Source organism: Excalfactoria chinensis, chromosome 5 (assembly GCF_039878825.1).
Source record: "Excalfactoria chinensis isolate bCotChi1 chromosome 5, bCotChi1.hap2, whole genome shotgun sequence".
NCBI lineage: Eukaryota > Metazoa > Chordata > Aves > Galliformes > Phasianidae > Excalfactoria > Excalfactoria chinensis.
The window spans coordinates 54,362,972-54,385,752 of NC_092829.1; the positions used below are offsets into that span (position 1 = coordinate 54,362,972).

General features: G+C 46.5%; 2 protein-coding genes across 5 annotated transcripts; one reads left to right on the forward strand and one right to left on the reverse strand.

The window, feature by feature from the left end:
* Nucleotides 1–83: 83 nt before the first annotated feature.
* On the reverse strand, nucleotides 84–17,425 carry DEAF1 (DEAF1 transcription factor). 4 transcript variants are annotated; one of them, XM_072338712.1, is made up of 13 exons: nucleotides 17,194–17,425; nucleotides 16,695–16,792; nucleotides 16,257–16,386; nucleotides 15,439–15,585; nucleotides 14,265–14,404; nucleotides 13,911–13,976; nucleotides 13,249–13,375; nucleotides 11,928–12,056; nucleotides 11,000–11,128; nucleotides 8,826–9,076; nucleotides 3,519–3,584; nucleotides 2,581–2,670; nucleotides 84–1,478 (listed from the first exon to the last, which is right to left on the reverse strand). In XM_072338712.1, exons 1-13 carry the CDS (start codon nucleotides 17,423–17,425, stop codon nucleotides 1,374–1,376), a joined length of 1,710 nt encoding a protein of 569 aa, XP_072194813.1. In that variant the 3' UTR covers nucleotides 84–1,373. The 4 variants fall into 4 exon arrangements, with proteins under 4 accessions (XP_072194813.1, XP_072194814.1, XP_072194816.1 ...); XM_072338713.1 differs by having other exon boundaries at nucleotides 411–1,478; nucleotides 2,581–2,667; XM_072338715.1 differs by having other exon boundaries at nucleotides 1,363–1,478; nucleotides 2,567–2,667.
* Nucleotides 17,426–18,051: 626 nt separating this feature from the next.
* Nucleotides 18,052–22,781, forward strand: TMEM80 (transmembrane protein 80). Its single transcript, XM_072338716.1, has 5 exons — nucleotides 18,052–18,144; nucleotides 18,476–18,492; nucleotides 20,224–20,317; nucleotides 20,422–20,514; nucleotides 21,656–22,781. Exons 1-5 carry the CDS (start codon nucleotides 18,126–18,128, stop codon nucleotides 21,859–21,861), a joined length of 429 nt encoding a protein of 142 aa, XP_072194817.1. The 5' UTR covers nucleotides 18,052–18,125; the 3' UTR covers nucleotides 21,862–22,781.

A 22,781-nucleotide genomic window follows, 5' to 3' on the forward strand; every position in this document is an offset into this window, starting at 1 on the left:
TTAAACCAAACAGCGCAGGGTGTTCCGCACGATGCACTGCTTCCTTTAGTCAGAACCTTAATGGGCAATAGATGGAGGCGAGAAACCTTGTAAATTAGTTGTATTGTTGTGGGTTCAATTAAGAGCATCTTTTCCATTAAGCAGTTTTCTTACAAGATTTAGAAAACAGGCACTCATCGTGTAAGAAGAAATGACTGCAAATACTGAAGGGTGACTTTGGGGAAGCTTGAAGAGTTGAGCACGTTCTGTGCAGTGGGATTCTCCAGGATTGCCTATTTCCCTCCCCAGAGTTCTCTGAGTGTAATTTCTGTTCTCAGCCTGCTAAGCTCGTGCTTGGCTTCCCACTAATGGTTTCCTAGAGAGGAGGGAGGCACGCTGTTGCCTCCCCTCCACCAGTACTGGTCCTCACCCTCAGCACCAAGAGGAAAACTCATTCCAGTGAGAAAGTAAGTAACAGCAACCATAGCCTAAATTATTAAAGCAGCACGTTATTAATTAAAGCATTTTAGAGTAGCGAACGAAGCCAATAACCTCTTAATGCTCACTACTGCTTTAATTAGGAGCTACTAAGCAGCAACGAGAGGCCAGAAATCTATCCGTGCACTCTTACTTGGGGGTTGCTTGGATTTTGGTGCTGCAGCCAGGGTGTGCTGCTGTGGTGAGAGCTGCTTCTCCCTGCTGCTGCGTCACATCCACACTGATGTTCTGCAAGGACTAAGAGCCAACACCTCTCTGTGCAAAACTCCCTGCAGACGCACCCCTCACACGCTGCATTTCTCCACGTGCCAAGGTGCTGCCAAGGGGCTACACCGCACTTTCATCACATTTTATTGAACAAGATGTGATTTTTCACTCGTATTCAAGTGCAGAAGCTCCAATGTGTTTCAAATGTCCCCAGCACAGAGGGAACACAGAAAAGCAAAACAAAACAAAGTCCTTCCAAAGGCAAATTAAGAGTTTGTACTTTTTCATGGCGATTAAATAAACCAGATGAGGGATCATTCCTTTGTTCAAACAAGAGGTAGGGAGGCATGGGGAAAACAGAACAACAGCAAATCTAATTGCAGCAACTGTTCTTAATCCATCTCAAGAGAGACAAATGAGGTTGTTATCCACACAGTGGAGATTTCAGTCTGGCAAAATCTAAGCTTCCTCAAGCTGGAGGAGGCTCCCGGATGGGAGGCTGCAGTTTGCCTCCTCCAGATCCAGATTTCTCAGTCTCTGCGTTATCCAGAGGTTTGCAGTAGGACTGGAAGTAGGCAAACACTGTCACAGTATGAAAAAGTCTTTCAGAAATGAGGACAGACCGTTCACATCAGGGCGCCGATCCAGCCGGCTGCACCGAGCTGCCATGGGGTCAGAGGTAGGTGTGTTCAGACAGAGACTTTCTCCATCACATTGTCCGCAACATGCACATCATCAGCCTGTACCGTCACCGCGTTGGCCTCGCCACAGATGTGCTGGTGCTCCTTCCAGTCCTGCAGGGAAGAGCAGATGGAGAGGCCATGAAGCAACGGCCCAGTGATGGGGCACCCACAGCTTCCCTGGGCAGCTCATACCAGGGCCTCACTGCCCTATGAGGAAAGAATTTCCTCCTCGCATCTAACCTTTATCTCCCCTCTTTTATTTTAAAACCATCCTCCCTTGTCTTATCACTATCTGCCCGTGTAAGAAGAGTTGCTCTCCCTCTTGTCCATAAGCTCCCTTTAGAGGCTTCTTCACAGAGCAGTTACAAGCTGCCTCAGAGGGGGACCAGCACCAGGACCACTCAGCAACATTTCTCAGCACGTTCCATACTGACAGAGCAATGGGGTGATATTACTGTCTTTGTGATGCTTGGGGACAGTAGGCAGATTTGGACATTTCTCTGCAAGAAGCAATCATTCATTCTTCCATAATTTTTAGCCTTCCTGCTGCACAGGGACAGCCATCATTATGCTCTGGTACAGGCCAAAGAAAGTCAAAATTCTTTATGTGCTCCATTCAGCTGACAAAGAATGAATCTGGACAGGTTGCAGAGCTGTAGCTAAACCAAATTATCCTCTCCACTAAAGCAAGAGGTGCCAAGGGTCTTTGTAAGGAACCTATGAGAAACACAAAGCCTTGAAGCTTCCTCTTCATACCTATTTCCACCTCCCATGTTAAAGTTTTACAGTCTGTCTGTGTGCTCAATTCATCTTATCATCCATACCATCACAAATAGTGTGAAAAATAAGAGAACTACAGCCTCAGTGGTCATACAGTCGTACAGGATCAGAGGTACTGATGAGTATAGCTTTCCAGGGAGCAGCAGGGAGGGCTTCAACAGCACTCTCACACAGCTCACCCCACAGCTTCCACAGTGAAGGGTGGGTTGTACTCAGAATTTGATATCCTCTTTCAGAAGGTGTGTGCAGATCTTGGGGGCATTCTTTACCTGTTTCACCCACCCCAGCACAGCACCCTGGCTGACAGACAGTGATCCCCCACTCTGCAGCATGTTCCTATCTGTGCTGTGCCCTCAGCCTGCATGCAGGCTGACCCCAGTGTCACCCAACCCCTCTGCGTGACTACAGCTGCAACTCACAGACGCTCTTATACCTTCCGCTGACAGAAAGTGGAGCAGTAGTTGACTTTATGGCACCCTGTGCATTCATTCATTGCCTCACGGCCACAGTTGACACACGACTGCTGTGAAAACAAGAAGCAAAGAGACCACATCATAGGCAACAACAATGGAGGGGTGACTGCAGTGAAGCAAAAGGCAGAGAACTAAAAGAAGACTATAACAGGAGCACAAGGCTTAAGCCCAGAGAATGAGGCAGCATACGGAGATTGAAAATCACACCTGGTTTTTAAAGGATGCTTTTGTGTATAGCACTTTAATCTTATGCCAGTGACATCAATTAACATAGCCTGTATCTTTAGGTGGAGATCGCGCTGAATTATCACAGAAATAACACTGCATTACTGACACATCATTAGCACGTCAGAGCGGCAGTGCCAAGCTGCTACAGAGAACTTCTCAGCTTGAGAAGCATCATCAGTGCAGTGCCCAACACAAGCACAACTCAGTGCTGCCAACTCATTTTTCTCCTGAGCACTACCAGTCCAGCCATCAGCACCCCCTTCAGCACAGAGCTCATCACACCACTGGCTCACAGCACAATTAGCAGGTGGTGTGACTGAACCATGGCTGTGTTCCTGATGTCCAGACATAAATCGAGGCTACCAAAATGGGACTTGATACCCAGTTTACAGGGCAAAAAGGAAAAAAGTTTCCTATCACACAGCAGTGATACCCACCAGTTGGTGCCATGTTGCCACTACTTGGAGGTGCCTCAGACTGACTAACCTTGCCAGAGGGCCATAAGGGACTGTGAACACGTGGAAATAGGGCAAACTGTGCCAGAACAGAGCACCTGTCCCGCCAGGGAAGACTCAGAAGACGAGGCCAGCCACAGAATATATGATTTCTAGATCTTTAAATGCAACAAGACAAAGGGCTCCTCATAAAACATGAGTCAACCAGAGCTCACCTTGATGATGATTTCTGTTTTCCCATCCACATCTTCTGTTTGCTGAAATAACTGGTTCTGATACTGCTGCAAGGAAAAAACAAAGCAAGTGTGTCACTTCACAGCCAGAGGATGCAACAAAGGCTTGTAAAGTGAGAGCTGTATGGAGGGTTCATGCAGTTCTGTGCGGACCAAAGGGAACCTGGCTCCTCCCTTAGAGGAGATGGACTCTGTGCCATAGCGTGGAGTCAGATGAAGAAGCCAGGAGTAACAAGGTGACAAACTGTCAGCTAAGTACATTTATTCAAACCCTGCTCCATCCAATCTTAAGACATGCGGCTTCACTGTACACAAGGAACTGCATCCCACACGAGACAGTGACAAGTTAGCAAGGGAAACCCAAGGAAAATGCCAAAGAAATGGGACCATATGCCATCTTCCTGGGCAAAGGTACGAGTCGAGCCTTGTCATCCTGATCCATCAACAGGCATGGGAGAATCCTGCTGGCTGGAGCAGCCCAGAAGGGATTGGGTTAGGAAGAAATAAATCAAGACAAAATTAACACATCCAATACTTCATAAACAACATCAAGCATAATGATTGTTCTTCCTTTAAAAAAAAATAGATGATAGGGCTTTCAGACAGTTTATCCATTAAGCAGCCCTCTGGAGGTGAATTTTAAAGTACGCTTTGGGTGTGCTGCAAATCAAGTCTAGCTCCGTGCTCCTGCACCCCATCCTACCATGCCCAACAGCCAGTGCTGCTGAGAGGCAAAGTGCTCAAACAAAGGGATCCAAAACTGGCCCCCATTTGGTTACATGCTGAACCTGATTTAAACTCCATGAGGAACAGTTAGAAAGAAAAGGAAAAACAAACCCCCACCTTCAGGCAAAACACGTTTATCAAGGAGCGATATGACCCAACAAGTAAGGAGATTAAAGACTTAATTTAAGTGCCTCCATGACCTGACATCTCAGTATCTATTCTCCTGTGAAATCACAACCTTTTTGTTACCAATACACAAAGCTGAGATGAAAAAGCTCTCCAGGGAGAAGGAGGAGGAGGCAGGGAAACCTCTTGCTGTCTGGTGCAAGAGCTATGAACTGCTTTTATCACTATTAGACAAACAGGCAAGATCAAGCTTATTATCAAGACAGCACACAAGCACTGTACCAGTGTTTTTTAAATTCTTTTAGGTGAGGAGATTGTACGTCCAGATGCCAAAGCACATGTGAGATATCATTTATTGAAAAGCACCGCATAAATACACCCTGCCACTACAGCCCCTCTGTGACACCCACACAGAGACGGTTCTTGGGCTGAAAATGCAGAATTCCAGTTCTGAGAGCTGCCACAGCTCCAGAGTCCACTGCATCCTCCGCAAATGTGGCTTATCCTATCTTCCAATGGGACTGGTAAACAGAAAGGAAGCTGAGAGCAAGTCCAACCACCCCCTGTTCTTGTCAGACCCAAGGCACCCCCTTCAGCACTGCTTTGGGTCCCGAAATCCTGCTAATGGAAACCAACCTCCCTTCTACCTCCTTTTCATCTCTGAGCCTCCTGGTTCTGCCTGGCTCATAGTGTGAATCAGTCACTTCGTTGAGAAGCTGTGGAGATAGGAAAGGAGTGGGAACAGAGATGACCAAGCCAGACACACACAGATCTCTTGCAAAGCCACCTACAGCAAACTGCTGAGCCCCAGCTCTCAACCATTTCCACATCTGCTTTGGAGGATATAAGTCATTACTTGCTTACTAGAACTACTTTTCTTAAGTGCCCAATCCTTTTTAGGTTAATTTCATACTCTCCAGCCCTGAAGCGTTTTAATCTGACTAAAAAAATAATTCAGATGGCCCAGCTGTTAACAGATTTAATCTTCCACCTTGTTTTCAAATGGACAAGGCGCTGTAGGCATCACTGCATCACAACAAGAGGACAATTGCAACTAAAACACCCATCAGATTTCAACCCTGAGTTTTTTTACCTTTATACAGAAACACTGCCTAATGCATTTCCTGCAGATCTGCATCCTCTCCAGCTGCGTCCTACAGCACAGAACTTGGTGGGTTCATGCGTTTTCCCCCTTCTGAAGTTTATCCGATACAAACAACAGCTTAATGCACTCTCAGAAGAAATTCCATTTCCAAAGATCTTTGTGTAAAGTATGGTCTTTACTCTGCCCCTTTGGGGCCAGTCCTTCAAATGGCCAAACATCTCTTCCAAGAGACCCTGGCCCTTTTTTGCCAAATACACCCTCTTCCTAATTGTCTTTTTCTCCCTTAATTAAGAACCTCAGTAAAGCCAAAATCCCAGCAGAAGCCAAAGGATCCAATACCCTCATCTACAAGCTATTTAATTACAACAGAGGAGAGCTCTCTCTGAACAGCTATGCAGAGATCTGACACAGCAGCTGTTCTTAGTGAATCCCATGTAAAATGTTGCAATTCTACAAAGCCTACAAGTATTTTGATATTTTAATTTTGAGTAATGATGCATTTCTGATAAACACTGAGCTGGAGAGCTTATGGCTTGGTTTTCTTTTAGGACATCATTCCTCAAAACTTCCAGATAACATCGATGTTATTGCTGGACGCACTTGGTGTCCCTGCCAGCACAAAAGCCACACACAGGCTGAGCACCAGCTGTGTGTTTATTCACTGAAAGCACAAGGTTTATGGCATCCACATTTCCCAAACAGAGTCAGTTTTGTGTCTGAATCTACTCTGTGAGGGCTCTGCTCGTTAATTAAGGAGCTGTCATCATCAAGAGTCACATGAGATGCTGCAGACAGCACATACAACATGAAAGGTTTTTTCAGCCTCTTCCTTAGGCTCCAGGAACATTTCTGTTTTAAAATAAATGACTGCAAAGGAGATATTCTAACAAATGATGGAACTATAGATCTGGGGGGTTACAAATTGTCCTTATTTATTGGTTCTTATTTACTACTTTTAGCAAATCTGCTTCCTGTTGCAGCTACTCTCTGCCTGCTCTTTGACTTCACGGGTAATGACAAAAGTCTGCAGGCAGCATGAATGCTTCTCCTGCTCTAGGAAAACTTGGGGGAAAAGCCTACCTTTCACCTTTCAGAGCTCTGTAACTCCCACAAGCACCTAATGCTGCCATTAGAGTACAACTTGGGGCCACTTTCTCTGAAGGGCAGGTAAAGGCTGAGCTGTCCTGAGCCCTCTGCCTCGCTCTTCTGCCAGAAGGCATCACTCCTTAGCAGGGAGGGATGCAGACAGTACAGGATCAAAAGCTCTTCAACTCAATATCCTCAAGAAACAGGATGCTGACCGCTCTGCACTGCTGCGAAAACCAAACATACATATTATTTGCAATCATGGCATTGAATCTTGTGTATACAGTTGGGAACAAGCTTGCTCCCACTAACAGATTTCATTAATCCTGCTCTGTATGCAGTCACTCTTCCAGGAAGAGCTGAGTCTACATCTCTATTATAATTTAATCTGTTGTAAAGCCTTGGCTCTGCAGCTCAGGTATAACCATTCAACCTTTCAGTTTTAAATCTGTGGGAACATACTGGCTCGATTGTTTATTAAGTGGGTCCAAGAAAAATCAGCAACACCACAAAGTAGGACGATACCTCTTTCCCCTCGACCCATCCAACTTAAAAGACAAAAGAAGTGGTTGGACCAGAGACAAAAAGGGAAAGAGACTTATGTTACAAACCATGGAAGCGTTCACAAAATTGGAAAAACAACCCTGACCAACACAGCAGACAGGAGATTATTCAGCATTTACTGTGACTGCTCGCAATGTCAGGTGTGTACTCAGAAAACTCATTTTTCATCAAACATGGAACTCACTGGAATGGATTAGAATGGCTACCTGCAGGGCTGCCCAGCTGCTGGTACACAGCAGCAAGCCTGAGAATTATTATTTGGACATAACCAAACTTAGGAGAACCCATTACAATATACGAGTGGTAAGATACATGAAGAGAGTAATTAGGAATTCAATAGTTACTGGGAAAAGGCCTTCCTCTGGAAATAAGCATGTGCTCATCCTTTCCTTGTGAAGTCAGCACTTAAAGATCAATACCAAGAAGTGATTTTAACTCCTTTTCCCGAGGCAAGAAGATGTACACTGAAGTGAACTGTGTTTGGATCAGAGGGCGAGAGAAATGGACTCTGAAACACTGTTTTGATTAAGGATAAACAGAGGGGATGACAGCATGTAAACTGGAATAACAGTAAAAGGGTAAAGTTAAACAAAGTAAGATGTCCATCTATAAAATGTCAAAGCTTCCAATTTTGTGCTGTCTCACGATCTACAAAGCTTCTAGAAACCGACAGCCCAAGTCTGGACAGCAGCACTAACAACCACTCCATCCAGACTGAAGGCAAGGGAGAATGAGACTCCCAGTGTATCACACTCCTGCACATCAGGGATGCAGCGTACAGAAGAGTTTAGCAGTGACAACTTGGAAAACAATACCAAAGCTGTTGAGTTCCTCAGCTACCAACAAGGGAGGGAGTCTCACAGTACATCGCCCCTCTCCAGCCTCCCTACAAGTCACAACAGCAGCAAGGGATCTGACTGAGAAGGAGAATGCATTCAGCAGCACATGGAGTTAGGTGTTAAGAGGAGCCCAAGGTCTCTTCCATGCATTAAAAAAAGGAGAAAAGAAGCAGGGAGCGCTGGGCAGATCTTGCAGATAATGGGAGCGCAGGGCAGACCTTGCAGATAATTCCCTACAGAGGAGAAAAGTGCTGCTGGGTAAAAGCCAACACTCTCATCATGCCAGCCGGCCTTGCAGTCTTATCACAGGACATAAGATAGATCAGCTTCACTTGCAGAATGCTCAGCAGAACAACTCTAAATTTTCCTGGTTATCTTCTCAATAAACTCCACAGCTGATGCTGTTCTTATTACCTCTCTGCCTCTTCAGGCCATCAAAAGCCTATCTGATAGCCATGCTCACTTGAGATAATGAAAGCAGCGCTGCAGGACTCAATGCTCATCATCTTCCCTATACCAGGACATATGGCAACCCATGCCTCCTGAATGTATGAATGTCTGATGGCAGAGCTCAGGACTCGTAACAACAAACAACTGGTACTACTGCTACCCACAGCTGCTGGAATCCCAGGTACTCTACTCCTTTTCCTATCGTGGGAATAACTAACTTTTTTTTCTGCTCTCAAAATGTTGAGAAACAATTTATTTATAAGGGTTACAGAGCTATACCCAGTGGAAAAAAGCAAGGTACAACCCATAAAGTCACAGAATCATTATAATTGGAAAAGACCCCCATCACTCTGCCAAAAAGATGCCCCATGTCACCTCCTGTGGCATAATTACCTCTTTCCTCTCCACATCAGCTTGAATCTTGGCTTGCGTGACAGCAGCCTCACGGAAGGAGGAGCTGGCCTGCTTGGCCTGCTCAATGAGAGACTTGAGCTGCTGCGCCGTGTTGAGCAGTGAGTTGACCATCTCTTCCAAGTAGAGCCAGCTCCGCTGTTCCGTCACTTCCAGCCCGTTCACCACTGTTGGGGATATGGCTTTGGTGGGGGTCTGGGGGGGCACCGATAGGGCAGGGATTGGGGTCAACACTGAGCACAGAGAAAGGAATACAAAATACAAAGAATTAGGGCACCGTGTTTCCATAAAGTGATTTTGTTTTTGTTTTGTCACAGGGTTCACACCTAACACTTCCTGAACTCAGATGTTACAGTAACACTGGCTGAAGACTGGAATAAAACCAAGACAGTTATTTTTACTCCAGATTAAATGTATGACATGAATGTGCAGTTTCCAAAACCACCAGTACAGATGCTCCCAAAAATAAAACCTCCGTTGCTGTAATTTCTTTGGACTTCTTCACTTGTTTTCTCTTGTATCATCTAGAATGACATCGATACAAAGGTGAATGTTGGAGAAACCCAGCAGTACTTCTCCTAAGCATACAAAAAGTCACATTAAAAGACCCCCAAACTAGTGAGGTGTTGCAGTCTTTATTTTTTCACATCCCAACCATGGCCCTGCCAGTAACTGCAGACTGAATATACCAAGCAGGAAGCCACTAGAAAAACATAACCTCCTCTCCTGGTACCCCCATCACACTTTCCTTGCTTAGCCCTGAGCCCCTCTCTTACTGTGGCTCTGCAGTCCTCCGTTTTCCACAGACTGCACCAGAAAACCTGGGATCTAGGATTCCAACAGTGTCAGCTCACATCAGTTAACAACTCCAAGAACGAAGGTCACCTGGCTTTCCTGGTTTTGATTTTCCAAAATCAAACTCTTAGTGAGAAACATTCATGCAAAATGAAAGAATCCACAAGAGATTAGGGGAGAGGGAATAAGTCCCCAAAAACACATCGTACTTCAGGTCACTGTGTCCAGGATGCACAATGTTTTCAGACAGCACTGAAGGTTCATCATACAGGTGAGCTGATATTCTACACTCCACAGCCCTTAATTAAAACAGTAATTTTGTTCCATTCCCATGATTGGCATAGAACTATTTGCACTTCTATATGAGTCAAGATAAATCAGTTTTTTATCAGTAACTGTTTGCAGAAGAATGTTTTCCTCCGCTGCATTTTCAGAGCAGTATTTGTCATGGCACGGTATTTGATAACTTATCTAACAGGAATCAATTCTGACTCCTCTTTTTTTGCAGAGGTGTCTCAGGCAAGAAAAAGTAATGATCTTTGCTTCACGAGTGAAAGAAAAATCAATGTTTAATTAATAGCATCAACAGCTGAGTAAGGCTTAAAACCAAGGAGATTGCATTCTGGACAGAGCAGGAATGCATTGTGCTGCTCTGAATAAATAAGTGAATGAAAGATCATTAAGTTCATGTGATTTGATTACATCTGAAGAGATAACCACCTGATCATCAACACACCCTGTCCTACTGAAGGGCTGATTTGCACGTTGTTTCTTGTATCGTCTTTTCTTCCTTACTGCAGAGTCTGTCCTACTGCAGCAGAGCAGACCCCCATTGCCCTCGTTAACCAGCTTCTGTCATTCCAGCACAGATGTCAGCAGTAACACATGGAAAACTGACACGGGACACAAGAGCAGCACAACAAACCTGCTCTAAACTGCCTCCAACTTAAGCTGGTGGGTTCACAAAGAGATGTGGAAATTTTCCGAAAGGTTCCTACAGTCTGGCTTCAAATCTAAGCGAGGAGATGGCTTTCTTGGATCGAAGATTAAGTGCATACCCAAGCAGCGACAAAATCTTTGAAGCAAAAGCCTTCTGAAAGGCAGGGAGCTGCAAAGATTCGGCAAACAAGATCACAAGAGCTTCTTCTGCTAAGAACCAACAAATCAAAATTGTCAATAACAGAGTGCCTAAAGCACGGGGGAAAAAATATCTCTTCATCTAAATCTTAACTGCAAAACTCATAAGGTAAAAATTAACGTTTATTTTCCTGCCTCAGTCTCTACCTCTTGCTGGAAAAGAAGATTACCAAGTAAATTCAGGCACCGCTAATTGTACATAACACTAGGGAGATGAAGCATACCGATTTTGGGATGAGATGTTGGCAACGCAGCTTCAGGGAAAGGTGAAATCTGACAGTTGTCCTGGTAAGTTGGGTAGTGAGGCTCTGGGTGAGTGACCCGGCACGGCTGCTGGACATTGGTATCCTGAACTGCAGGAGAACAACAATGTTACAAATCACTGCATGGCACAGCTTTCAGGCATGTCTTAAGGTTCTTTCACCTCTCTGGGTTGTTTTTTAGTTTTGTTTGTTTTCCCATTTTCTTCAGGTTCCTATTCCCTACGGTAATTCCAGAGGTTGCAAATGAGAAACAGAAGCGGGATGTCACGTGGATGCCAAGCAAAGCAACTGTGCACTGATTTCAGTTCTCTCCGCTTTCACATCTCAAGGCTTCTGCAAAGATTATTGCCAGTCTCCTCCTCACATGCTTTATTTTACACTGATAGGACTCCAAGTTATTGTTCTCAGAGGATGCTAGCTCTCTCAGCTGCTCCAACAAAACCCACAGCCCCATATAGAAATTAGACTGAAAGAGCCTGAAATCTATGGTAAGCATTTCTCTTTTCTTTGATTTATTCTGCTAGCCTGGTGTAGTATTAAATGGGGATGTTGGCAGCCCTGCCTGTGGCAGGGGGGTTGGGGATTCATGATCCTTGAGGTCCCTTCCAACTGAGGCCATACTGTGATCCTGTGGTTTTCCACTCGGTTTAAACACTCAGCTACTTTTTTGGGCAGTATTTTAGGATCAACAAGTAGCAAAAAAAACCCCAAAAACAACAAAAACAGAGATAAAATCATAAAACCAAAGAAATCATAAGCAGCTGCAGCATCTGGGGAAAACTTCTTTTGTACAGCATCTGCATAAGTTCTTTTCACGCAGCATACAAGAGGCTTGTTTTTTTCCCTACCTTCTCATGGATGTCAAGCAGGCATGCAGCTCAATCCTTACCAGTGGCGCCTGTGAAAACATCCCCCTGGGCTGGACTTTCTGAGATAATTGCTGTGGCTTCCACCGTCGATGTGCGGTCAAAGGTGAGAGCACCAGAGGTAGTGATCTGTCCAGAAGGAGTCACGGTGACTGGAAATAGCAGAAGCACTTTCATAATCAGCACTCAGTGCTCAGTCCTTGGCTGTCTAGCTGCTGAAATCCCTGTTCCCAAAGCCACCGAACTCACAGATCAGTCAATGGGCTGTGACAGCCAAGTTTGGATCTCCCCCCTAAGGCCACTAACAGCAAAAATGGGAATAAAAGCCCTGAACGGCTTCTGAAGACATCTCTGGCCTTAATATACTACAGGACTTTAAGAATGGTTCTTACTGCTTGCAAATTGATTCAAAAGCCCCACAGATTACAGCTAATTCTATGGTTTACCGGACAAGTTCAACTGTCCATCTACATGGAGTGATATAACCATGCTTGGCCAACGCAGCAAACAAGTCCCATCTGGATGAAAGTACCAGTGCAGCTCCAATGTGTTTAAAACCCTTTTTAAGCTGGATTAGTCCCAGCACCGCTAATGGGCTGATTCTGTCCAGCATTGCTCAGCTTGAAAGACCTTTTTACAAAGTGTTCAGTTCTAAGACACTGAGGCTACAGTTTTGTTTCTGAGGAAACACGTGGCTGCCAACAAGACGAGCAGTGCTGCTCTTTCCCAGTGCTAGCACAAGCAAGCATGAAGCCCCCAGCAGCACATGTTAACAAAACAGTACAGATTAAAGTTGTTTTGGGGGATGGAAACAACAAAATCTCTGCAGAATTTTTATGAGTTTCTCCTCCTGCTGTTGCCAGTGGTCTAATCTTACATTTGGCTTGCTCAGTTCCCTTTTGTATTCATTCCTTTTGATTTCTCCTCAGCTCACTTTGTAATGTTACCGTCCAGATGATGAGATGAGAACAGGACAGGAATGTGACAGGGAACCTGTGAGCTGGACCAGCCTGCAGATTAATTTCTGTTCTCACACAGATGGTTTGACTTCAAAAACATGGAGTGACAAAGCGAGTCCTGAATGCCAGAGAGGAGCTTACAGATGAAAGCATCACCTTCTGCCTCTTCCAGTAACGGCCTTCAGACTGGATTTCATTACAGCTGCTTAACGCCTACTTTTCCATGTATTTCAAGAAATAACACAAATCTTGCCACACAGCCCCACCAGATAATAAAGGACATATAAAAGGAAGTGCCAAGAAATAATACATTTTTCTCAGTTGACCACTGATAAGACAAAAAGATATCTAGCTCGGCCATTTTTACCAGGAGCAAAGAACCTACACGTAGTAGCAGCTGTGGCAGGAAGCAGAGTGATATTTTTGGAGGATTCCTTCTTGACTGGATTTGCAGACATTTCATTTTCTTTTTTCCGTCGTTTATATGGCACAAAGAGTCGAATAGGTCCGCTCTAAGGGGGGAAAAAAAGAGAGAAAGACGTTAGCTGAGGCACCTCTTAGGGGAATATCAGTTCACTCCAACCTCTCCATATGCAGCTACGATTAACCAGGATAGATTTGCAACCATAGACCAAAAAGTTTCTATCAGATCTGCAAACTGAAAAGCCTCTGTGAATAAAGAAGCTACACTCAGATTCAGCAGTTTGCCACTGTTATGAAAAGACAAGAACTGGGCAAACCCTTCACTACTGATCCAAGCGGTTGAAGGAAACAAGAGTGAAAGATGAGAAGCATGCAGTTTCAGGTCTACACAAAAGGGAAACCATCCAGTTCACAACAGAAGAGCACAAAACAGCGCTTGAGGTGAAGCTAAACACTGCTGCTTAACAACTCTAGCATCATTTTAGTAAAAAGCAGGCAGACTGATATGGAAATACTCAGTACTTGTCAGTGTTTCTGGGACATTCCTGGCCTGCTCACAGATGGCTGTGACAGCTTGATTGACGAATTGTTTCTAAACTAATGGATGTAAAACCCACAACTCACCAGAGTCATGTCATCACAGCAGGCAGCGCAAGTACAAGAGGCAGCGTGAGGATTTAAAATCCCATCCTGAAATTGGAAGATTACAAGTTCAGCATCAGGCACCAAAAGCAACAAGAGCAGGACTGTGCTCTGCTTAAAGATCCTGGCAGGGAGAAATAAACACTGATTCCCTTCTGGGGGCCCTACGCAATAAAAGAAAGGCCAGTTCCCCTCAACCAAATCAATGAGTTGCTTCTCCTTCACCCCACACCACCATCACACACAACTCTGTACACAGCTCGGACTGCATGGCAGACTCTGCCTAGAGTTAACCTGCCCTTTCCAGCAAACAGGAGAAATTAGAGGTAACATTACATGAATAAGGCACTGCAAGGGCCTCCCAGCATAGCGGATGCTCCTCTTCCAGTCTTTGCTGCTAGCTCGTCCTGCCATAGCTTCAAATTCAGTGGGGCTATACCAGTTGTCCCCTTGCTTAATGCACCTACCACGGCCTCCTGTATTAAAACCAGAAATAAGAAAACAAAAGCATTACTACAGGCTAAGGATTATTTCTACATTTCTTTCCTAAAGAATACTGACAGGGGCTGGGCAATGACAAGCTGCATGAAGTTTAACACGTACGTGTGCCAGATTCTGCTCCTAGAACAAAACAGCCCTGGGCTCTGTGTACAGAGTGGGGAGCAAAGGCTGGAGTGCACCCTCTGCAGGCTCTGGCTAATGGCAAGTTGGACTCGATGATCCTTGTGGGTCCCTTCTAACTCAGGGTACTCTGAGACTCTGTGAAATTACTGGACAAAACAGCAGGTAATCTATTGTAACTAACAAACCTGCTCATCTGCTGCTTCCCATCGCTGAAGGACACAACCATGCCCATTTCTTAGCCTGGCTGTTGCAATGGACTATGCACACAGTGAATTCCAATTTTGTGCATCAAAATAGGCTGGAAAATATTACTCATTCACATGTGGGACAAGACTTTCTTGGATAACTACCACGAATTTAAACCTTTCCCTAATTTTTGCTTCAATTTCTAATCCATCTGGTCATGAAGAAAACGCTTTCCACAAAGCAAACGCTGTGCTATGCAGTCAGGCTTGCTGACAGTTCCTGCAACTGCTTCTTCAGCTTTCCCACAGAGATAAAAGCAAAGAGAGGGGCTAAGACAGCTAAGGAGGCTCATTAGAAGACAAGCTCTCTACTTTACAATCCAGCAGGGATTCTGCAGAGCTTTGTAGAGACAAGGGTGTACTTCTCAGAGGTCCACAAAAAGAACATTGGAAGAGTCAGCCTACTATTGGGAAGACTCACTGCACAGCAGGCTGCATCTTCACAGATAAAAAGCCTCTGAATAAAGAACAAGGAAGTAAAAGGGCAAAACAGAAGAGAATGATAATATCCATGGGACTATGCCGACTAGGAAACTGTCTTTATTTTCTTCATGATTGGCCCTTTAAGGCAATCTGATTAAAAAGAAAGTGCAGTAAGCGAAGAAGGCACAATATTCCTCACACAAGAAGGCTGTTTTTACCTGAGCCGAGTCTGTTTTTGTACAGAATCCCACTGATGTTCCGGCACCTCACCGGGAGCTCGTTGTCATACACAGATGGGTCCCAGTTGTACTTGGTTCCAGTTTTTTCTTGGACAGTTGCTAAAGGGGTAGGAGGAGATTGCGGACCTTTGGGGGGGGAAAAAGGAAATAAGTGACAGCAACCAAAAGGCACAGTGACAACACCTTCACATGTAGTTTGGCTGGGCCAAACGCATCCTGTGGTCAGCATGCCACAAACAAAAACGTTTGGAACAGACGCTTGATGTAAGCTACAGTCATGGGTCTGCACTGCCAGCCTCAAGACATAAGGTAACATTCTGAAATAGAGCAATTTGCGTGTTAGGAAACACGCTTTTAACAGCACATTAAACGCTCGGGCTGTAACTCGCAGCTGGCTGGATCGCTTCTAGTTTAGAGGACAGAGTGCGATGTGATTGCCTACAAAAGGCTTGTCATGCCATCTCGTGGGCAGAACGGGGACTACCAGGCAGCTGGTGATACTAAATAACAGCAAAAGACCTGAATGGAGACAAAACCGTGTTCAAAGGCATTTTGTGAAGAACCCAGGTATTAATCTCCTAGTCCCAGGCTTTTATTATCAATATTAGAATCGATCTGCTTGTAGGGGTGGGTTAGAAAGGCATACAACAAATACAAAAAGCAGTATGTTAAGAGGGGACAGAGTGCACAGTGCGACTTCATGTCATGTGTGTGATGTTTCTCTTGTTTTCCAGCCACACAAATAAAGTGAAGAGGAAGTAGCTCCTCCAGAGAAGGACACTCAGACTGTCTTATACCTGGCGTGAGAGGTGCTGATGGCCCCTTCAGGCCCGTGGTTTCCACAATGCTTCCGTCTGTGTGAACCACTATGAGAGTGGCTTTCTCAGTGTTCAAGCTGTCCCCAATTTGGAGGGCCGTTCTCCCAGACTACAGAAGAAATAAAGGCAAAAAAAACAAATAAATCAATGACTATCCCTGCAGCTCTCCTCAAAGATACCCTAAGACACCATCAGTCAGCAGGTACGCCTTTGAGCATTCAGCCAACCAGATACAAGGGTTACATGTGTTCCAGGTCGTCAGCTCCATGACGGAGTGCGCGTATGTAGGTGGAATGGCACAGAGATAGGGGAAGCAGTGCAGGATGGCTCTGCGGCTCAAAGCCTTGCAGTTTTGCCCACGTTCTGACCAATGGAAGTGGTGGTGCTCCAAGGCTCCTGGATGAAGGGCTGACTTACCAGCACGTGTCCCGAAATGGATGCTGCGTTTGCCACGGACGTGGTGAACACGTTGTCTGCAGAGGCACCAACGTTGGCCACTGTCACTGTGGTGACTTCTGGAATGCAAAAGAGAAATGAAGCAAAGCAGAGCCCAGCACGTCAACCCCACATAGAGGCCGTTGTCAGTGCAAATATCACTGTGCTCTGTTAGGCTTCAGGTTGAGCGCGGCTTAACTTGCGAGGTACTAAGGGGAGAAGTGTTTATTTCCTCTTTATTCTAGAACAGTTCTCTCTTTATTAATAAAGCGGGGAGCAGAACAAACTGAGCATGTGGAGGCTCTGCTTTACACCTGACCCAGCGTGGCTGCCTTCTGATATGACTTTGAGAGGGGAATTTTGCACACATTGACTCCGGACAGGCCGCTCTCACAGCGTGTGGTGAAACGTGCGAGCGGCTGGAAGGCGGCGCTGCCCGCACTGAGGAGAGCGGCGCATGCGCAGTGCGGCTCCCGCTGACCTGCGAACGCGGCGGCCTCGTCGGCGCTGGGCAGCGGCTCGGTGCCCATCTCGATGTGCTCGGCGTCCGCCGCCATCACGGTCACGGCCGTCACCTCCTCCCGCCGTTCCGCCTTCCCCTCCGAGCTTTGCGGTTGCTGCTGCCTTTCGGGTTCTGCCGCCGCCGCCGCCACCGCGGCCGCCACCGCCTCCGCTAAGCCCAACCGCTTGGCCGCCGAGTCGGCGTCCTCCATGCGAGGACAAGATGGGGGGTGGGCGGGGGGAGCGGGGCCGAGCCCGGCCGAGCCCACCCGAGCAGCCCCGAGCACCGCCGCTCCCCCCCGAGCGCCACCGGGTGTGGGGGGGGGGATGCTCGGAGGTCGCTCGGGCTCTCCCGCCGAGAGGTGCCGAGCGTTTCCGAGTGCGCTCCCCGGGTCGAACCGAGCGTTTCCGATGCGGCCCGAAGTGTCCCGAGTCCTTTCAGGCCTCGTCCGAAGGGGCTCGGCGGGTCCCGAGGCGCTGGGCCCGCGCTTCCTGCCGGCGGCCAATCGCAACGCAGGACGCGGCCGAGGCGGCGGCGGCGCGGCCCGAAGCGATACCTGACAGCTCCCGAGCCCGCCCGAACAGGGCCGAGTCCCCGAGCGGTCCGGCCCGCGGGGTCGAAGAATCCCGAGTCCGCTCGAGTCTTTTCCGATCTCGCCCGAAGGCGGGTGAGGCGGTCGCGAGTAAAGCCGAGATGTGCCGAACCTTTTCCGAGCGCGCCCGAATTCCCTTTCGCCGTCCCGAACGGCAGCTCCCGAACGGGCACTGCCCGAAACCGCCCGAAAGCGACCGAACCGGGCCGAGCGCTCCGATCGCAGCCGAAGAGAGAGGGGCGGGGCGGCACGAACGGCCGCGGCGCGGGGGCTGCCGGGATGCTGGAGGACTTGCGGGCGGCGGGGGAGGGGGGCCGGTATGGCGGCCGTGCGGAGAGGTGAGCGCCGTGCAACGCTGTACCTGCGCGGAACCGGCGGCATTTCACAGCGTAACGTGGCGTGCCTGTTTGCACCGCGTTCCTACATGGCTTAACGGGGGGTGTAGGGTTATTAGCGGGGGATTCAGCGGGCTCGACTGTGAGGGGAAATGGTGGCAGTGCGATGGTACAGCCACGTCGGGCCTACAGCTTGTCAGTGTTGGTGCCTCTGGTAGGGGCTGCAGCTATTAAGGGCTGTTTAGCAGGTGTATATTTAGCAGAACGTTTCTGCAGTGCTTTTGGTCAATAGTTAGGCTCATCTTATTCTCTCTGTTCTCTTTTCAACGGAAAGGAAGAAGTTCATCAGTCGTATCCTTTTTGTGCCTTCACGGCATCTTCAGGAAGAGCAGCTGCAACAGATTCACCTCTTCCCAATGAACCTGCACCCACACGAAGCACAAAGTCTGACCCAACCTGAGGCCTGGCCATCACCTTCTGGTCTCACCCATTTCCTTCTGGAAAGCTATGGGTTGGCTTTGTGCAGACACAAGGTTCCCACAGCACACTGCAGCCAGCTGATGCTGCACAGTCAACAAGAGGCAGCAAAAGCAGCTTCCTCTTCTCGCCCTCTTTTCCCATGATCTAAGTAGCCTCCTCAAGGAGACACCCTTGACTTCAGAGATTTTCATGCTTAGAACCCACCTAGTAGGTCTTTTTTTTTCCTGTTCCGCCTCCCTTCAACTGGAAAAACACAAAAACCTGGTTCTGTTTGAATACAGTGAGATTCTCTGGGAACTGGAAGGCATTCACTGCGTGTGGGTTGGGTGCTCCCTTCAAAAACCGGATGGGTTGTTCCCATAAAAGATGCCTGGGATGAAGTCCCTGCTTAGACAGCATTTGAGAAGGGCTGAGGAGAGGATAAAGAACGTCTTGAAACAGCTCAAAGTCATGAACTCTGTACTGATAAGTTCCTTGTGGAAACTGCCTTGTCTTACTGAAGACTAAGAGAAACATCTGGTATAATTTTGTTATAAAAAACACATAGGAATGGCCAAAACTTTCTGGATTCTTTCAGCCACGTCGCAGCTTTCCTGTATGGCAGCAAGCCCTGGGATGCCCTTTGTGTTTTCTGTATTACATTGATAACATGGTGCTGTGCCTCAGGAGTGACGCCTTCAGTGTGCATGTACCTGCTATGTAGGAACTGTACTCACCTGTAAGGGAGGGTGGCCTCCTGAAGTTGTCTGTTGGGTATCTCATATAAACTTAAACATTTAAATGGCTTATGTAGCCAGAGAGATGGGCAGGTAATTCAACCTAACTGCTTGGTTAGGAAGGTATTCTTCTGGGCTGACTCCAGAGGGAGCCCGGGTGATGAATTGAGAGCAGAGGCCTAACTTTACCGTGTTTCTCATCTTAGGATGGCTGCAGGTGAGAATATTCTGAGCCTGTAAGTTCTCCATATTTGTACATGGGTGCGTGCCATGTTCCCTGCCTCTCAGAGGCATTCTGAGAATGTGTTCAGGACTGTGGAGATTTCATATACTGTGTCAGCAGGGCCACTTTGACAGAAAGAATGAGCTAAATATTGTCTCATACAACGCTTTGTTTTGTGAGCAGTCAATTAAGGAAATCTATCTTACGAATTTACATCTCAAAGTTGAGCTTGTGGCCTTTCTCAGACATATAACAAAGGCTGAGCTCGGCTCTCAGACTTTCCATCATGCAGGCAATAATAGGGCTTGTCTGCTTTGCGGAGCCATCTATTTTCAAAAACACGGAGAAATGGGATATATCAGAGCATGCCACCAGCCAGCAGGTACAGAAGCTGCCCGGGGAAATGCACACATGCGCAACCTGTCCTCATTTCCTTAGGCTGACAAACTACTACAACCAAAACTGAAAAGGAACTACAAACAAACCTGAAGCAGTGAGCTGTTCTCCTAGCTCCAGTCTCCAGTTACTTTCTGAAACCTTCCCCATAGGCCAGGCATGCCTGAATCATTTAGTAAAGGGAGGCACAGAGCATATTCTGAGGTTACTAGGAACTGGTTATGTCATGAGATGGATCCCACCTAACTCCTTAACAACAGTTATCAGCTCTCATCTGTTCCTCTACAGATCTTATTCTACATAAATGGGTTTTATTACATCTTTTACTTTGTGGCGACGCTTGCGATGCTTATTTATAAAAGTAAGTTGCAACCAGCAGTAAGCTGCGTGGTTATGAGGCGTTTGTGCCTTGCTGGTATCCCTGCTGCTGTTCTTCTGCCTTATTTATGCTGTGCTATCCTACAGGTCAGGTTTTCAGTTATCCTGATGGTTTTTTGGCTCCCGATCTTGCACTGCTCTGCATCATGGCCGTTCTTGAAGCGCTGCGGTTGTACTTGGGTACGTCATGTTATCGCTGTGCCTCTTCAGGGGAATAGAATCTTTATTCATCATTGTGGAATAGAGTTGGGTGTCAGAACGTGTCAGTTTTGCAGACAAGCAGATTTTTGGAGGCCCGTTCATTTATGTTATTAAACTTTATCTGTCTGGTTGACGTATTTGGCTAGAGGGTCATACAGAATTTGCTCTGTATGATGTATGATCTGTACTACCATAAGACAAAAGCTGGTCTGTCAGGCAGCAATGTAACTGGGACAGATGGAATGCTGCTACACTGTTTACCATCAGTGGGGCTCGTGAGAATGAACGTGTTGAAACACAGAGATTGGAGTGCAGTGAAGTGATACAGTTCCTTTCAGCTGTCCCAGAAATGTATGATGGTAACCAGATGGCTGGAGCCTTGTGGAACAGGTAGTGCTAAGGATGGCCCTGAGCAGCCCATGGCTGCCCCTGTGACTACAGCCTTGCCTTTCACTTCTTGTAAAGACACACGCCACTTCCATCATCTTCATTTCACTATGCCAGAACAACAGAAAGGGTCTGTTTGGAATCCTACTAATCCCTTGTCCAAAGCTAGCTGAAATTTCATAAAGTCCTTCCTTTTAAGTAAGGTTTAAAATTACTATTAAAATTTGTGCTAAATATTCCTAAGATATTTACACAAGGTGGGTCTGCTGAACGCAGCTGTGTTGCTGTAGGGCTGAATGCTCAGCCTGCTGCCTTAAAGCTTTCTGCATTTATTTGCTTGGAGCCTGATGGATGAGTCAAAAGCGAGTTTGAAGTCTCATGTAGTTAAACAGCAAAATCTACCAAGGCAAGCTCAGAAATAAGATGCAAGGAAGGAATAAGTGCAGCTTCTTCACAGCGTCAGGATCTAGAAGTAGGAACAGAGTACCAGGATATAGAGGAGAAAAGGTAGGTTTTCTGACTTGGAATGTCAGCTGGTTTCTCTGCATTCAGATTAACCTCAGTCATCAAGAAATGGGTTGTCCATTGGTCTTTGGGTTTATTCTTAAGTTACTGACCGGGCCTTGATTCAGGCCAGTATTTCTATGTACCCTGAACTGTTACAAGTAGAGCCTTTTTTGAGCGTTGTCTCAATAAATCAAAGATTCACATCTGCTTTTTGTTTTCCTCCAAGGTTCAAAGGGTAACCTGACAGAAGAAGAGGCTCCATTGGGACTCAGCCTTGTGATAACGGTCGTGAGCACGATTCTATCTGTGTATTTCCTGATATGGCAAACTTACGTGCTCAAAGCAGATGTCATTATAAACGCCGTTCTTCTCTTTACATACGGGCTTGAGTCAGTACTCCAGGTCTTGGCCTTTGCTGCTTTTGTTGGCTAAGCCCTAACTGTGACACAGCACGTTTTCAACACATTTCTTCTTTTAACGAGTGTTTTTCCATTTCAAAGATTTAATTCTTCTGCATCTCAAAGTTTAGCAATGCTTCCTCCTGTTTAAATGCCCTATTCTGGCAGAGATCCCTGCGAAGCAGGAGGTAAGATAGCTCTACCACCTATATTACACAGCTCATCAGTTAGTGTTCATCAGGGATCAATATTAAATATTAATTCCCAACACAGAATAGCAGCCAGTGCTGCATGCCATTGAGATTGCATGAGTTTTCATGGCACAGAACAGCACCACACAAGCAAAGTGACATGGAACTCAATGAGGCCAGCGTCCTATGGGCTCTTTTCCTGCATACACTTACGTGTTTCAAGGCACAGTTTTGCTTTATCACTCATCTGCTCTCATTGGTTTTCAGACCCCAATTGTCATTCCCCTGCCTTTAGTAGGGCAGTATCTGACTGGTCCCAGTGGGGTTGGGTTGAACTGAGTTTTGCTCCTGAGAGCTGAGGTTTGGGTGGCTGCTTCTTACTGACGTGGAAACCAAAGACAGTGGTGTGAGGGTCTGCTTGTTTAAACACTGCAACCCAAAGATCAGCTTGAACATTCACCATTCACCCTTCTGTCCTGTTTTGAAGCCCAACAGGTGCTGTCAGACATGGTTCTATTTAGTCTTTAACGTCTTTAGTGCCACGATTCTGCATAAGTGACTACATTCCAACCTCTTTTATTCAATCGACTGTGCAGTTTCAGGTGTTCTTTCTTTTTACCCTACCAAAGATACATAATAATGTAAAGCATGGGAGCTGGTGGGGTTTTGGGGGTTGTTTTGTTTTGGTTTGTTTTTGTACTGGCAGTTTTTATATTCAGAATGTCTTGTATTTATTGATTCAAACAAATAATGTATTAGATCT

What these genes read in the sequence shown, in the direction of transcription:
- DEAF1 (XM_072338712.1), bottom strand. Translation starts at nt 17,425, where the DNA reads ATGGAGGACGCCGACTCGGCGGCCAAGCGGTTGGGCTTAGCGGAGGCG. An exon ending in CAAAAACAGACTCGGCTCAG is followed by an intron (nt 14,405 to 15,438) that starts GTAAAAACAGCC and finishes GTTTTAATACAG; the next exon opens with GAGGCCGTGGTAGGTGCATT. An exon ending in CCACTTTCTGTCAGCGGAAG is followed by an intron (nt 1,479 to 2,580) that starts GTATAAGAGCGT and finishes TCTTCCCTGCAG; the next exon opens with GACTGGAAGGAGCACCAGCA.
- TMEM80 (XM_072338716.1), top strand. An exon ending in TGCGATGCTTATTTATAAAA is followed by an intron (nt 20,318 to 20,421) that starts GTAAGTTGCAAC and finishes GCTATCCTACAG; the next exon opens with GTCAGGTTTTCAGTTATCCT. An exon ending in AGCGCTGCGGTTGTACTTGG is followed by an intron (nt 20,515 to 21,655) that starts GTACGTCATGTT and finishes TTTTCCTCCAAG; the next exon opens with GTTCAAAGGGTAACCTGACA.